At 37.7% G+C, this 16,687-nt stretch overlaps 1 protein-coding gene across 1 annotated transcript; it reads right to left on the reverse strand.

Moving 5' to 3' along the window:
* Positions 1–6,798: 6,798 nt before the first annotated feature.
* On the reverse strand, positions 6,799–14,898 carry MPLKIP (M-phase specific PLK1 interacting protein). Its single transcript, XM_062567915.1, has 2 exons — positions 14,465–14,898; positions 6,799–8,894 (listed from the first exon to the last, which is right to left on the reverse strand). Exons 1-2 carry the CDS (start codon positions 14,822–14,824, stop codon positions 8,691–8,693), a joined length of 564 nt encoding a protein of 187 aa, XP_062423899.1. The 5' UTR covers positions 14,825–14,898; the 3' UTR covers positions 6,799–8,690.
* Positions 14,899–16,687: the final 1,789 nt, after the last annotated feature.

Here is a 16,687-nt window from a genome sequence, read left to right on the forward strand (position 1 = left end):
AAAGTTTACAAGACTGAGAGAAGTTGCTCTGTAGTAGATCTTCTGGTACTTTAAATGCTTCCAAAGTAGCCCTTAGCATTAAAATAACTGGAGTTAGATTGAAGCTAAACTTTAACCGATGCTAAATGATTAAATATACTCAAAAGAAAAAGGTCCCCATGCACACGGACTTTTTATTTTTTCTGCTCGTAAAAGCTGCTTCTCTCTGAAATGCACATCTGCTTTTTTTGTAATTCATGGCTTAAAAAACAATAATGTTTTGTGGCTGCTGAAGGGATGGTAACTGATTTTATACTTCCAGAAAGCAGTTCCCCTCTCTCTGCTCCTCCCTCCCTCCAATGCTTAGTCTAATGTCTACAAAGATATGCTGACTGAAAAATAGAATATTTAAGAGACAGGTACGTCAGGAAGCTAACAGGAAGAAATGGAATTAAGACAACGCTTTTCCCATGCCCTTTTATTACATACACTTTTTCTGCTTTCACAGCATTACTTTGCCTTTATTTTTGCAATATTTAGTACAGATTTGACACCACTTGTCTTGTATGCTCAAGAGTACCTATTCTTGATCTAGAAAGAAACGGATGGCAACTAGAGAAGGGGCATGCCTACCTTGCACAGTTTCCATTGTGCATCTGACAACAAACTCCACCAAGCAACCAAATGGCCAGTTAGAGGAACAGAGGGGATTTGTGTGTTTCACTGTTGACGTAGTTCCAGCATCTCCAGCACCGTAAACCAACAGAATCCGTGGCGGACTGCGTGTGTCGGCTGCTTGGGCAGTACTGATTCCACCAAACACATCAGCAGACCGTTACCACTAGCAGAGTGCTGAAGAGTGGATCAAGCCTATTCCCCACGGGAAGGCGCAGGAAAGGCACTTTTCTCCGTAGGTTTTTTCATGGATATAAACCTTATGATAGTTGGTGCACAGACAGTTCTGAGAAAAACATGGAGAACAGAACACTTGGCAGAAGTGAAAGGGCAAGACTGAGTAAGGTAAGTATTTTCTCGGGGTAAAGTCACGGGGGTCAAAAAAAAAAAAAAAAGACCTCCCAAACACAGAACAACCCACCCTTAGTAGGTACTTTCAAATTGCTTGATTAAAATATAAAGATACATAAAGGCTTGCTTCTTCATGTACTAGATCTGCTTATTCATATACTAGAATCTAGTACTTTAAAGCTGTAAGAAGATAAATGATAAAGATTTGATTAATGAAAACAGAGTTCTGCCATATACTTACTGGTGCCATCTGATAGTGGAGAGAAACTAAACCATGGATGTTACCAGTTCCACATTTGCAAAGTATAGATGCTAATTCTTCCCCACCTCACAGAAGCAAGGATGATATACTATGGAAAAGTCAATGTATAAAACATCCAGTGGTTGTTATTCTAAGAGGGAATTAAATGTTGTCAGAAAATATAACCAGATATAATAGAAATCCTGAAACCGTGGCTTTAAAGGTTCTTTCCATAAGCCTTCTACATGCTTGCACTTCAATTAAGAAGGTATTCTAAGTACAGAAATATTGTTTGTGGTAAAAGCCGTCTTCAGATATAGAAGTACAACCTGGCAGTTTATTCATTTGAAAACACTTACAACAGACCTTCTCAACCTGTTGTACAGGGCACAGACTGCTTTCTTAACATCTGGAAATGAACAACCAAGTTATTTTCCTAGTTGTGTCATTTAATTGCTATAGCAACCAGAAGACTACTAAAAGTTTACAGACAAGGGAAGTAGCTGTTGGAAAGTGGCATTGCAAGGACTCAGTAGATGGATTCTTGAAACCTTCCTGCGGTTACCAACCCAAATTGTACACCTGGCCCATCTGCAGGTGTTTATTCTCCCTTTCTAGCCTTGGATATTTTCAAATGCAAAATCTATCTTAGCTTTAAAATTTATGTAATGAGACTTATGAGAAGATGCTAGAGTTTGCAGAGGAGTGGTGAATATTCATACTCTCTTCTGCATATTCAATTGTAGGAATTGTAACATCTTAAATCCCAACATGCTTATTAAGTGACTATAACTAAAAGCCTTATTTTACATTGATCTGAAAATCTTCATTTGGCCACAGGAGGTAGTGGTTCGATTTTCAAAGTGCTGTGCAACTACCATTTATAATCCAATTACTGCTGATACTACTCCCCAGTTGGTAATCAGTGTTTCCAAATATCATGGTTGCTCTGTGTTATTTGTGGTTTACGCAGTGTAGTCAGCCACAGAACTTGTCAATTAGCTTTATTTCTCTTCCCTTGCTTTCAGCATTACTTAGCTTAAGTGTGATGCTTGAAAAATAAATGATTTGCATCACTGTGAAAGAGCTTTTGTTCTTCTCCCCCCCCCCCTTTTTTGGTGTTTATACTAATGGTTGTATCAACATCATGTTCAGTAGTTTGTATTCTAGGATTTCCCCATGGAAACTACAAAGATTTAAACCCAAAGCAAACACTTGTTTAATCTATGCTAACAGCTTTTTAACTATCTTGACTACACAGCAAGATATTTAGATTGGGGCAAAATACATACGGCTACCTGAAAGGTTAAATGTATTTTAATATAGCATCAAGCAGCATGACTTTGGCTGCCTATAAAAGTAGGGTAATAGAGAATAATTTTTTTATAAATGCAATCTGTCTTAAAATAATCATATGAAAAATTTCAGCTTGAAATGATGTTGAAATCTTTGCCCCCTAAGATGCCGTCACTAATGAACACATAAAAGAAAAATTTTAATCCTTTTATCCTTGACCCCAATAATGCTATGACTCACTATACTTGGAAAAATTAAAGGGAAGGAAGTGGGCTAATATGGTTATTAAACTAACTTAAAATGATCTCTGTCCTCATATATTCCATCATGTACTGTATGGACATATGGTAATGTCTGAAAGTTCTAACCTGGCACACCTTGGTGAGTTATAACAGGGCATTTTGGAAAATGGAAACCTTTTCAAGTAAGGGAATGAAGTAGGCTCAAATTCTTTTGAATTGAACTGTGCAACTGCTACTGCTACTTAATCAAGACTGATACCTGAATGATACTAAACCTCTTAAGTTTTTTTTTCTTAGTTTTCTATAAATTTAATACATCTTCCACAATCTTGCTGTTGTTACCTGGAAAAAAAAATACTGAGAATTAAGTAATTTTAGGAACTGATTTTAATTTAAACACTCAGAAATTACTTCCCTGCTGCCTCCTCAAAGGTTTTATTTTTTTTTAGTCCCCTATCAAAAAATGTGAAATTTTTGTTATTGGAAATCTGAATGCAGGAATACTATGAACAGGTAAGAAACACCAATTCTGATGACAAAAACTTTCCACATCCCATGTCTATTACAGCTTACAGTTCTGCGAAATTAAGTATGATATAACATTCTATATGAAACAATCTTTGCACATCAGAGAACAGGTTAAATGGTAATTTGATGACTTTAATTGAAGGAGACAGCATGAGCAGCCCTGAAGCTATTAACAACAGGACAGTGTTTTTCCAAAAGAAAAGCAAGAACGGATCAGTTCTCTTAGTTTTGAAGCTGCACAAGAATTCTTCTTTTGGTTATTAAGTTATTTTTGAGAAATATCCTTTCCTCTCTTGAGGAGTGGGATAGTTTTTTTCAACATGATCAGCATTGGCTTAATTCATTTCCTGTTAAAGCAGAATGGAGAAGTTCCTATTTAATAGCAGTAGTGTTAGCCTTATTAAGAAATCCACTCTGAGATTGTATTGGTACATCCTCACTCTCCTCCCCACTTTTAAACATTAGCTGCACAAGTTACTTTATTGTATACGAATGCTTGTATTTCTAGTTCAGAAAGGAATGAGTAATGAAGATCAGCAAATGAAAGGCATTGGAATTCACCTGTGATTTTACTGCAAATGAATAAAATGCACCTGCAGTGGCAAATTAGTTGGTTAAACTTCCAGTGGAGTTGATGAAACAGAAGGGATGGATTGTTGTTTGGGTTAAAGTATCTTCTGGACCTGAATGCACCTAAGTGGCAAGGAATTTTTTCTAATGTCTTGGACAAGAATGGTATCTTGCTAACTTTGTTCTGGTATTGAGCATCTGCCCAACTCTTTCTAGCCTGGTACTCAGATGTTTTCTAGTGCCATGTAAGAAGTAATGAGGATGAGATAAAGCTCTTCTAACCAAATCTAAAATGCTTTAAGGAGAAAGCTGAGTGTAAGTAATACCAGAACTTGAGGTTGAGAAAATGTTCTCGAACTCTGAATCAGCAAAGCACACATTTTAATGAAAAGGTCAGATAATGAAATTCATTCAGCTCTTTGTGCATACTGAAGATACTCAACTGAAAGCAAAAGTTGGTGTAGGCAAAAAAAGCTATTTGTGAATGAACAGCTGAATGCTGGAAGTATACTAATGGTGAACATTAACAGAACTTTGTGATTTCCTTCCTCTTTGTGGTGAGAAGTACTTGTCTTAGCCCTTGACATATTATATAAAAGTTAACCTATGAGAACTAGTACCCAAGCTTGTGAATGACTATAGATATCAAAATCATTACAAGATTCTTCAGCAAGCAGTGGATCAATCCTCTCTTTTCTCCCCTAATAGAAGGAAGTTTGCAAGAAGGCAAGTGCCAGAATTTGGAGAAAACTCTTTACTCTTGAGGATTTAGGGAAATATTGTTTAAAAAAGTTTATATTTCCATTCAAGATACTCTGGCCTCATGCATAAAAGTGTATGAATTTGAAGTCAGAAAAATTGCTGAAGTTTATTGCGGAGTTGGTGAAGAACACTGGAAGTGGGTGATACATAAATATCCAGGATTTAAGTTTGAACACTGTACCTTAATTGCATGCGTATACAGCCTCTGTATACAGAACTCTTAAAAAAAAAAACCTCTAAGAACTTTTCTTTAGGAGGCAGCTCCTAAAGAACAGAATACTTGTACACTATCCATATAATGCATGTTTTAAATGTTCCCTCTAGATGCCTAATCAATGCATTTATGTAAAAAGAGTGAAAGTACATAAGGATACCTTACATGAGAAGAAAAACAACCTGACTAGAAAAGTAGTTACCTGTTTTGTTTCTCAAGAGCATTTCCTCTGCAAAGTGTTCCCAGTTCTGACATAAGAAAAATGCTAAATCTCAATGCCTTATTGCTTATTTCAAAACAACAACAAAGAAAATCCTATTACTGAAGTTCTAATATTCTGAATTCTTCATTTTACAATTTCAACATAAAATAATGTGTCCAAAGTCAAAAGCTAATGGAATGAATATTCCATATTATATAGTAACAGGGAAAATCCAAAACAGAACTATCCCTGAAATATTATAGCACACAACTTCTGATAGCTCCCTACCTGCAGGGTGCCATATTACGCAGAATTGTACTCAGCTGATGTAAGTTATCTTGCTGTGATATGAGCACAATGTAGTAACGATGCAGTTCTCCGTTAATCATCACTTACATCACAGTAGTAAAAGTCAATAAATTATTTTTTTGCTAGAAGAGAGTTAGTCACAAGTTATGCATATCCTTTACAGTGAGTGAGTGAAAAACAAGTCTTGATGAACAAAGACAGAATGCATACAAAACAGAAAGGCAAGAGAGTGTACCAACCCAAATATCTGAAAAGTGGAGTTAATTAACTTACCTTAAAATCTAAGAAGTCTGTTGAGAAAGAATAATGCCCATATTCTTATTGGGCTCAGTACAGAAGAATCCACTCATTAACAAGACACGTACCATTTTGTTTCATGGGCTCGTGAAGAAAGGATGCATTAGTACTGTACTTCATACTATCAAATACTATTCCCAGATCCATACTGTTATTATGAAAAGGCTTCATAAACAAATGAGGAAGTGATATATCCTATCTCCATTATTAACATGTGGGAAAAGAATGTTTGCCATATGGGGAAAAGGACAAAAAACAAACAGTGAGGAAGTGAGTGCTTAAACTTCCTGGATATTATAGCAAAAAAGGCAAAGCTTAAACTGATTTTAACTACATTATATTTATAGTTATGAACATGTGTTCATTCATTTTACAGCTATTCAACAATGACATTTTTGAAATTTTGACCAGCTTATTGCAATTGTAGAATTTTCCTAGAAGTAAAAAAAAGATTAATTATTTTTAAGTTTTTGGTGTGATATGGTGGGTTTAGTAAGCTTATTACATCTACATTTTAATTTCTTGATTATTCTTGTCCAAATTACTGCAGTCTTTAGCAATATGCTGTACTTTCAAGTTTTGGGTCGTATCCTGAAGTGCACAGGAGCAGCAACTTAACATATAGCATTGTGGAAGGACGGTATTGACTAAGCAGTGCTTCAAAATTATTTCCTCAATTCTTCCTGGAACATTTACCATCGTTGATATCTGACACCCATTTCCAAGAGTTATTAGTTATTACCAGAGATGGTTGGCTTTTATCCCTGGGTCAACTGGAAAGCCACAGTGGAAAAACGCATCTTTGTACTGTGCAAGGGCAGCAATATTGGCCATTGCATAAGCAGTCTCACCTCCAGCAGTCTCTCTTCTGTTATGAATCCTTTTTTTTTTCTTCCCTTTCTCCTTTCCAAACCCAGTTTCTTCTCATGTCTAACTGGGACCATGTTACAACTTTAGTCTCTTAAAGAACGGCAGATACCAACAGCAGTTTCCCCAAAGTTACCAAACGCAAAAATTAAACTGCATTAGATTACAAAAGAAATAATAACAACGAGATGACTCAGTCAAGCACCTTTTAACTTATTGTGAGCTTTACAGCACCTGTTAAATTGAAAAAAAAAAAAACAGGGCGAAAAGCTTTATACTTTTATTGATGACAGGTTTAATTGCTTTACCAGTTTTAGACTATCTACAGCTTGTTGTGAAGTCATCTCAGTTCTGCTGGTATGTGCTACAGATAAATAGCAATACTGATAGCTGCCAGTTTTGATTCTAAATCTTGATGAAGATTTTAAGCATTCTTGATATCCAGCAGGTTAATACCAAAAAGCATTGAAAATATGAAATTATTTATGTCTCACTTCTCTGAGCAGGTATGTTGGATGTAGTATTAAAACAAAGTCAACTGAGAGACAACATGAGTGACAAACTTTAGATTATGGTCAAAAAAGTACAAGGGACGCAGCTAGCAAACTTCAGCACATTATTCCTCCTTTTAGTTTAAAGTTGTTCCTGAAGGCAGTATTAAGCTAATATATTTATCCTGAAACAGGACTTGGAATAAATACAGGGCTAGTGTATCTCAGCAAAAGACAAGTTACTAAAAACAGTTAAATATCATTCCCTGTGCTTTTCTAACTAATCATAGTTTAGGACCACAAAAAATATTCTTTCTGTGAAATGCAGATGAAGCTGAAACAAAACATGTATATTTGCAAACTAAATTAATGTTTTAGTTGTTTTTTTAAATATAAGCTTTCACTCTCTACCTGCTGCATAAAAGCGAAGATCAACAAATGGTACTTTCAGGAAAAAAAAAAAATACCTACTGCAGGCTTAACCTGGCATGTTAAGAGTATGTCTACAGTTGGAACTATTTCCAGTTTATTCTAGATTAAAGTGTCCACTAGTTTAAGGTTTAAGAATAGATCTCACATGTATATAGACAAGCCCTAAAACAAAAACCTGTTGTTCTCCTCTTCAGTATGAAGAAAACAGCATGCTTACGCGTGCACACACACAAAACAAGACTTCTCTAGGCAAAGATGCCAGTTGTAGGTAAAAATTAAAAGCAAAATTGAAAACTCTTGATACAAATCAATAAAAATAAGATGCTACATATTTACCAACATCAACTATTTAACAAAGTTTGATTCACTCTATGCTATTCTAAAAGTTAGATCCAGAAAGCACAGTTGCATTTATTTAAATCTGATGTTTTATGTGTTGGTTAAACTTAAATTGCCACTAAACAGACCTGCTTACTCTGATCAAGTAATGTCTAATTCTGTTCCAAATATGATTTTTTTTTAAATACAAAACTCAGTAATTACAGAATTATGTTTACGATTCAAGAGCTGGTTTAACAAATTAAACTTTCCAAAACAATACATTTGTTTCCTGAGATGGCTTAAAGTCATGTTTCACTTGTTTTATGCTAGAATTAACAAAAAATACTGTACACAAAAATCAGATGTTAACTACAGCATACAAACACATTTACAGAAGTCACCTAATTTCACTAGTACTATTTCTCTTAATAAGTACACCTTAACAAAAGTCCTAAAATAATCTTTATACATTACAAAACAAGGATTTACAAAACTTTTATTGTATTTCCAAGTTATTTCATTCTAAAAATGCTGAAACATAAAAAAATACCATTTCCTAAAGGAGTTAACAATAAAAGGCTAACAATCTGGCATGGAAGAGGTAAGTATATGAAAACTTGTTTTAACAGTCACAAATCAGTCGCTGGTGATTAAAGAACACTTTGTTCTTCAAAGCTGGTAGGCACTTCCACGTAGCCAGAAATGTAAGTTATCCTACCACTCCTTTTCCCTCCCCGTACATAAAAATATCCGATGCAGTAAAAAAAAAAAAAAAAAAAATTGGATAAAAAGGTAGACATGTGATCAAATAAAAACATTAACTAAGGTCTTGATACTGTTCGTCTTGTGTAAGTGTAAAGATTTTGTCCCAAAGTTTTCCTGACAAGATGGAGTTATTTGGCCTTAAAAAGTGTCAACTGAAATACCTCCCTTTTTTGCCAGTATATGTTGTTTGCTCACTGCTGTATTGTTGGTTTATGTCTGTAACAGAAACTGGCTCTAGGCCAGCCCATGGGTCCTCAAGCATTGAAGGTCTGTAATAGTTTTCCACATCATTAGACACTCTTTTCTCTCTGCCATGCGCTGTACCAAATGGAGTAGATGTCCTGGGTGATCCCTTTGGAAGAAAACCATCAGGTAAAGAAACATTTAATAGTCTAATTCAAACTAAAAAAAGTTTCCCTCTAATGTAGCAGTGTTTTGAAGTTGTTCTATTAATGATAATTACTAATTCTTGACTGCACCTTCCTGAGAAAATATTAGCTTTATTATACATTTAATTATGAATGGTGATGCACCAAGATTAAAGAAAAAAAAGTCTTCTCCAAAATACTCATTTTCTTCACATTGGCACTTAACTGCAAAAAAAAAGGTCTAATGCTAGTTTTCATAAGCTGCCTAAGTCAGCAATATGTCTAACTCAAAAGCTCAACAACAAAACAGACAGTAGACACTGAGGGAAAGTTAATTCTTTTGACAAGAGCAAAAGCCAGACACTAAGTACTTATAGATTGAACTCTGCATTGTATAAAGCCAATAGTTACATACGACCCAAGCTTACTTGGTGGTGGTGAATTTACTGTGAAAAATGCCATTTTAACCAGATTAGTATTTTGTCAAATTTGAGAGCATATGACTTTGTTTTGATATGCAAATCTGCATGGCATTACTACAGTAATCAGTGATTAAGCAGCAATTGTGCAGAAGGAAAAACTTTTGCCTGCAGCTTCGATATCTCAATTTTTTTAAAGACCACAGACAACCACCACTGTGTCTAAAAACCTGTTACGGATTTTAGTTAAGAGGGCCACAGTGTAAAGGAAATTGCTATAACCTTTTTCTCCTGTAAGTATCAATCATTGTTCTTTTCCCCTGATTTGTTATCTCAGCCTTTCACAGAGTAACAGATTTGTCTTTCCCTACCCCCCACAAGTTTATAAATGTCTAACATCAAACACAAAAGGGGGACAGGAGTAGTTTAAAAGTTACCCTTTAAAAGCACTTTTCGAAACAATGTCCCTGACAGCCTCTAAATAACCGGTGCATGGAAAGTCTAATTTGGATAAAGATTTATCTAAGCATGATGTGCAGTCACTGTCAGCGCTCCCAAACAGCTCCAGTTAAGCATTATCTCTATGTGCAAATGCAGTAAATAAAATCTCTTTTAGCATTCTTGTAGTCTCCCGCACAGGCCAATCTAACCTTTCTGGTTATTCCAAAGTCTTCCTATCCCTCCTCGATTACTAAAATGATACTTCTTGGAGGTCATGAATTCTTCCAATATACAAGGGATGTGTACCCATGCAGATAAGCTATTCTTCAGCAAGAAAGCTAAGTATCACACCTGGCTACACAAATTACACTTTGAGACAAAAAGATGAATGAACTATGTAAAGTAGCATGAGATGCGTAATTGCCTAAAAAAGTGAGATTTTATCTACCAGAGGAAGTTGCATTCATTTAAATTGGTTTGTTTCAGCCAGACTGAATAATAACCTGATTCTACAGATGCACAAGAGTTAGGTGACAAATAAGGTTGCTGCATTCTGAATGATGAGAACAATAGGATTCCCTGAAGCAGATAATGAGCATCTGCTTTTGTAAGGGAGGGTAAAAACACCGATAAAAGGCTTATTTTTTCTGGCTTTGGGGACCAGAGGGAATGGTGTTTGAATGTAACTAATAAGCTCTACAGAATCTATGTACCTGAATTGACCATATGAAACAACGTCTGAGTAAAACTGAGAAATGGCACCATATGGCTAAGACCCTTAGGCTTAGCCAGGACAGAATTCTTTGGAAACTACTTAGTCTTGAACCAGTTTCTGAAAATGTGGCGCAGCAGAAGCAGCTAAGTTTTATGGTCCCAGTAAGTACTTTTTTAGAACTTCTAAATGCTGATGATAATGGATAAACAGCCAAACATGTGAATATTCAAGTCTAATCTACAGGGCATCTGATTTAGTCTTTTGCAGTGCAATTAAATAATGCCACTAAGATGATGATCTCAAACAAGAAAAATCACCAAAAGGTAGAGAAGTGCTCTGAAGTATTGTATGTCCAATGACCAAGGGGAAAAGATTAGAGAATCGCCTTAGAATATATCTAAAAACTTTCCAAGGGACAATGAGTTCCTAGAGCAAGTCAGTATGCTCTAGTAAAAGTTACATTAATGTCCAGTAAGCACTCACATTAAGTAGTAAAGCACTCTACTACACAGTGCATTATATCTTTTAAAATCAAACATTAACTCATTAAAACACCAGCTGTAGTAGAAACTCTTAGCTTCTATATTGCACAATAGCTTGTGTATAGAAGTCTTATTATGTTATGTCCAGTTTGCAGCTCTTGGAAGAAAGAAAATCTGACATAACTGGATTTGCAGTATCCAGTGGGAGAACAAAATAATTCAATGTTAAGATTATTCTGGACAGATTTATTTTATAATAATAAATTTCACTACAGTATAATGCATGGCATCAGAAACACTGATCTATTTGCATGTTTGAAGTCTAGGAAATGTATTACTACATAACTCAAGACCAGCTACCTTCAATTAGTGTTAAATTTAAGTATGTATATTAATTTCTTGATTCAGAATGCCAGTCATTATATGCTTTTTTTCCCTCTTAAGAAAAAAAAATCAAAGGGTGTGTAATTACATTATAGGCCTGTGGAGAAAGGAAACAGGTGATCCCATCTGTGCAAGTAACATCATTTTGTGGAAAAAAAAAAACTATTTGGTGCCAAATACATCTTACAAAAACTTTGTATTTTACTGTCACTAGTGTTGGTTCAAATCTCTGCTGGTGCCAATGGCCTTAAAGAAAAGGTCAAGCTACTCTCAATACAATACAAAAAATAATTTTCCAGACAGCAGATCTTTCTAAACAGTAGGAAAGGAATTGTCTTCTGTGTCTGCTCATTAACATGTTAGTAATGTGGTAATTATCCCTTAAAAATGAGAAAAATCACTCTTTTTAGCAGCTTATTTCAATGGATGTAATTTTAGCTGCTCGTAGATGCACAAAGACACAGAAATCACAACTATACCATTTTGTAAGACTTTGTATATTCTAGAACAATGTCCAACCCATCACCACTACTAGCTACTGTTTCACTAATTCCTGTTCAGTGCAGGAAGGGACAGACTTCTTCTATATTAATTTTAAGAAGTGATTATATTCAAGACTTTCAACAAACTTATTTACGTAAAATTCAGAAGTAGGCAAATGTCTGTGGAAAGATAGAAAGCTTAGTAAAGTATTGGCCATATAAAGATAAATAAACCATTTTGGAAAACTGTTCTTAAGCTACATTTTTCCTCTGAGTTTTCTGTCCATGTTAGAAAATGAAAGTCTACAATCAAAAAAAAAAAAAAAAAAAAAAAAAAGCACAGAATGTTAATGACATGACTTAATAATGACTTAATATAAAATCGTAAAAAATAAATAAAAACTGAAAAACTGTCTTTTGGATTTCTTGATGAGAAATTTTAAAGGGTCACTTAAGATTTTAATTTCATAGATGACAGTAGTGCCATAAACTTCAAGCGCATCATATTTCTTTTAAAAATTCAGTCTACAGAAGAAAAAGCAGCAATCAATCTACTTCCCTCAAAAGAAATCCAAAGTTTAGAGCATAAATAACCCCCCCCAGCTAAATCTGTTCATGGATTTGTGCCCTGAGATTCTTCATAACGATTACTTAAGTCTTTACAGACCAGCTCATTTACCTTATCACAAAGGTCTAAATTTACAGGATATTACAGGCATGTCTATACTGTAAATTTGGCACCTGGGAGGCATACTACTTTTGACTCCACTAGCTTAATAGTCTCTGATCTAAGTCCTACTGACTGATTTAGACATGCACGACTTTGTAGGGAACAAAGCCTTGAATCGTACATTAAAAGTTACTGGAAGGTTTAACTGAAGCCAGACAGAAAAAGATAACCATGATGGTATCTGCAAAATGTTTGGTGTTGCTGATGATGCCCAAAAAATGGTAATCTTGGTTTAAGAAATTTCCTCTCTCCATAATTGCCTGTTCTTCTCCCAGCCAAAAGTCCCAATGTGTATAAATGTACAAATACATACACATTAGCTTAGTCCTAGGTGAAGTTACAGAAATATAAATGTCCTTCTAGTCCTAAAAAAATAGCACTACCAGGCCAACACTTCTAAACTATTCACAAGGTCTGTGGGAGGAAAGAGGAAAAAGGAAAGTGTTGTGACAATCTGTGTTACCCCATGACTGGATTCAAACCTACACCTTCTTTGTCACTGACAGGTTTCTGAAAGGATGGAGCCAATGAGACTGTTTCTACCCTCAGTTCCTGCCATAAAACATTTCTGACTAAAACTAGAGGCAAAAAGATTCCTGCATATTCACTCAGTAAGTTTGAGGAAGGCTTTCTAGAAAGCACACTTAAGAGACCAATGAAAGGATGATTTTCAGTAGGCAGATTAGACATGTGTTACCAAAATCCCTCCAAAATCTGTCAGAGCAATTTTAATGCAAAAAATAAGGTACTACTGTGGCAGGAACCCCATCTCATTTGCCTTTTTGAACAGATAAGGAAGTTTAAGCAATCTATATGCATCTGCACTGGGAGAGCTTTAGATATTGTGTTGAAGAAAACATGTAATGATCCTTTTCTACCAATGATGAGATTGCTATAAGATAGCCATCTGCACGGTAGAAAATAATCAGATCATATTTTGGAATTAAAAGGTCACTTTGCATTTTACTAGCCTATATTAAGATTAGACTTCATTATTACTCTTTCCTTAAGAGTGTAGAGCATCAGTAAGAGCATCTGTACAGCAAGCATCATTTCTTAGTTTAAAGTTTGTCTAATATTGCATACAGCTAGCTATGTACATAAAGTCGGCATCACCTCAAGAACTGTCCTGCCTATCTTCACTGGAAGTCACACACCCCAACTCAACCATCTGAAAAGCAAACAACCCACAGAACTTATTGTTGATAACTCTTGAGGAAAACTATATAAATTAAAACTTTCAGTGCAATGTGTAAGACTTCAAGTAGATGCACTATTATCCAACAGATGCTCTCATTTCAGTTTAAAGGAAATTCATCTTAATCCTCTTTAGTAGAGCAGTGCTTACTTTTCTCGTATCTCAGAAAGCATTTTGTGTGTACACAGCAGCTTCCATGATGTAAAATATCAGAGGCAAAGTTAAAACATACGACTTCTCCCTATTCTTTTAAAGAAAACTGATCCAAAGGCAATGAATAGAAAGGAAAGAGATGTTCGCTGCAGTTTTAGGTGGTAAGGTTTTTTTTGTTTTTTCCTCTCTACCTTAGTATGTCAGAATATGAAGAGGAAGAAAGCTACACTGTTACAGGACCTTGTCTTTTCACATCAGGCCTCAGACAGGCTTGGAGCTCTCTTCCCTTTCCTGAGCAGGATTTCCTGATTCAGCTGCCTGAATCAGTCCTTTCTTCCCCTCTACTAGGTGAAGGCTGGAGATTGTTCTGCGTGGTGCAAACCTGTCTTTCTCGTGAAAATCGAGGTGGAGGAGAAGGATGCTGCGCCGAGACGCAAGCCCTCGGCGTGCTCTCCCCTGCGGGACGAGGGCCCCCACTCAGCAGCAGCTCCCCCTTCCCCCCCGCCGTGCGGAGGCGCAGGCCTGTCACCCTCACCGCCCTGCCCCATACCTGGTAGTGCCTCTGGTAGCCCCCGGGCGAGCGCTTGTGCTGCTGCGGGTGCTGGGCAGCTCCAACCGGGGATTTGCCGCCATAAGGAGCCGGGTACCGGGGGCTGGCGCTCTGCGGCCTGCGCGGGGTCTGGCCCCCCGGCGACGGGCTCCCGAATCGCCCGCCGCCGCCGTGGAAACCGTGGCCTCGGGGCGAGCGGCCGCTGCCGTAGGGCCCAGGCCGGTGGCCGTAAGGCGGCGTGTGGTGAGGGCTCCCGTAGCCCCGCGGCGAGGGCGGCATGGGGCCGCCGGCGGAGGGCGGGCTCCGGAACCCGCCGCCCGCGTACGGGGGCGTGGGGGGGCGGAAGCCCTGCCGGTACATGGCCCCGAGATGGCGGAGAGGAATAAAACCTGCGCAACAGCCTCGCCCCGCTCGGCGCCTCGGAGCGGCGACGTCGCTGCTTTCCTTTTCGCCTCCCTCCCCTCCCCCATCACGCGGCCGGAAGGTTCCGAGCTCAAAAGGTTCCGGGGTTGGGGCGGGGGGGAAGGCGAAGCGGGGAGCACAGCGCTGGCGGTTGGTTCCGGCGCGCGGCGCCCAACGGCCGCTGCGCGCCCGCGCGCCCCGGGGGTCTCCGCGCCGCCGGCGCTGAGGGGCGCACAGCGGCCGCGGAGGGAAGCAGCAGCGGACGCCAAGCTCTGCGAGGGGAGTTTGTGCCGTGCGGGCTGGGCTTCACAGTGCGCCTCCCTAGACGGGCAGCTCTGCCTTAATTACACCTGCTTCGCTGCTGGAGCGTTTCCTCGCGGTGTGTCGAGAGCTCCCGCTTCTGTCGTGTAACCCCCGTTCTGTGGCGAGAGTAGGAGACAGGGCTGGCCAGCTGTGAGCGTTACAACAGTGACTTGCAGTAAAGACCCTGAGGAACTTGGTGCGTTTTAAAGCTAAAAATGAATAATTAGAAATAGCCTTCGAAGATCAGTAATAGCTACACCTACCTGTTATTTCAAATTAAAGTCATAATAATAAGGCCTACTATTTCTGGGTTTTGTATAGTTATAAATGAATGTCTGTAGAATTATAGTTGATGAAGCTCAACAAAAAACAATCTTTATAAAGCAAGTATTTGTCCAACCTTTTGTAGCTATTCAGGTATGCCTATTTGCACTCCTTTCTTAACAGTCTTTTAAGATACAAACCTACAAATACTGTATACATCATAGTAATTCCAATTAAAAACACATATAATGACTTTTTTTTGAATGTATTCTTTAAAGTCCATTTGAACTGACAGTATTTCTTCAGTAGAATGGCAGCTCCAGGAATGAGACACGCGTGACATTTGGGGAAAATGTTCACTTGGAAGGAGGAGAACATCATATTTAACATCATGAAGTGTTATTTATAGCATTCTAGTTCTGTTCTTAGCTATATTAGTGTAAATTCTGAAGCGCTCAGTGAAAAATATTGAAGAGATTTTAGCTTTACATCAGTGCAACGCAACATAACTCACTTTTAGCACATGCAGCAAATGAATATTAATAGTGTTTTCAGAACAGTAGAATAAGCCACTACATGGGGGAAACACCCTATACTGCATTGGAGCTCAGTGCAGTATTTGACCTCATTTTCTTGCTATGTTTTCTTTCCCTGTATTTTCAGCCATCAATTTCCATTGTTTTTTTTTTCACTAAAGAACAAGTTACCCAACAAAATAAGCTGCTTATTCCTGTGATTGGTCTACCAATTCTGCTTTTGTCTTGAAATAGGTGGGTTTTTTTGTGTGTTTTTTGTTTGTTTGTTTGTTTTTGGCAACAGAGAGAACTCCTGTTTTCACATAAAAACAACAACAAAAAACCTCACTTCTTAACTGTGAGAGTGGTTGAACACTGGACCAGGTTTGCCCATAGAGGTGATGGAGTTTCCCTTCTTGGAGACACTTAAAACCTAATTGGTCATGGTCCTGGGCAGCCTGCTGTATGTGACCCAGCTTGAGCATGGGAGGTTGGACCAGATAATCTCCAGAAGTTCCTTCCAGCCCCAGCTGTTCTGTGATTCTCAATGAACTGCTCTCCACTCAGTTTCATGAGTTTTCTGTGAAAGTTCCCCGTGAAGATTGGAAGCAATAGTGTGGCAGATGTAAAATACAGTGATTAAGCCTGTTTACTTAATAAATCTTGTGCTAATCTGTTACTGTTTTATCATCTCTAGAAGATCAAATTTCTAGCTACTATCATTATATACACAAGGAAA

This window comes from Rhea pennata, chromosome 2 (assembly GCF_028389875.1).
Source record: "Rhea pennata isolate bPtePen1 chromosome 2, bPtePen1.pri, whole genome shotgun sequence".
Taxonomy (NCBI): domain Eukaryota; kingdom Metazoa; phylum Chordata; class Aves; order Rheiformes; family Rheidae; genus Rhea; species Rhea pennata.

Bases quoted from the DNA above. Each gene is read 5' to 3' on its own strand.
- MPLKIP (XM_062567915.1), bottom strand. From the start codon at position 14,824: ATGTACCGGCAGGGCTTCCGCCCCCCCACGCCCCCGTACGCGGGCGGC. The intron at 8,895-14,464 runs GTATGGGGCAGG...TTTCTTCCAAAG, and splicing joins GCTACCAGAGGCACTACCAG to GGATCACCCAGGACATCTAC.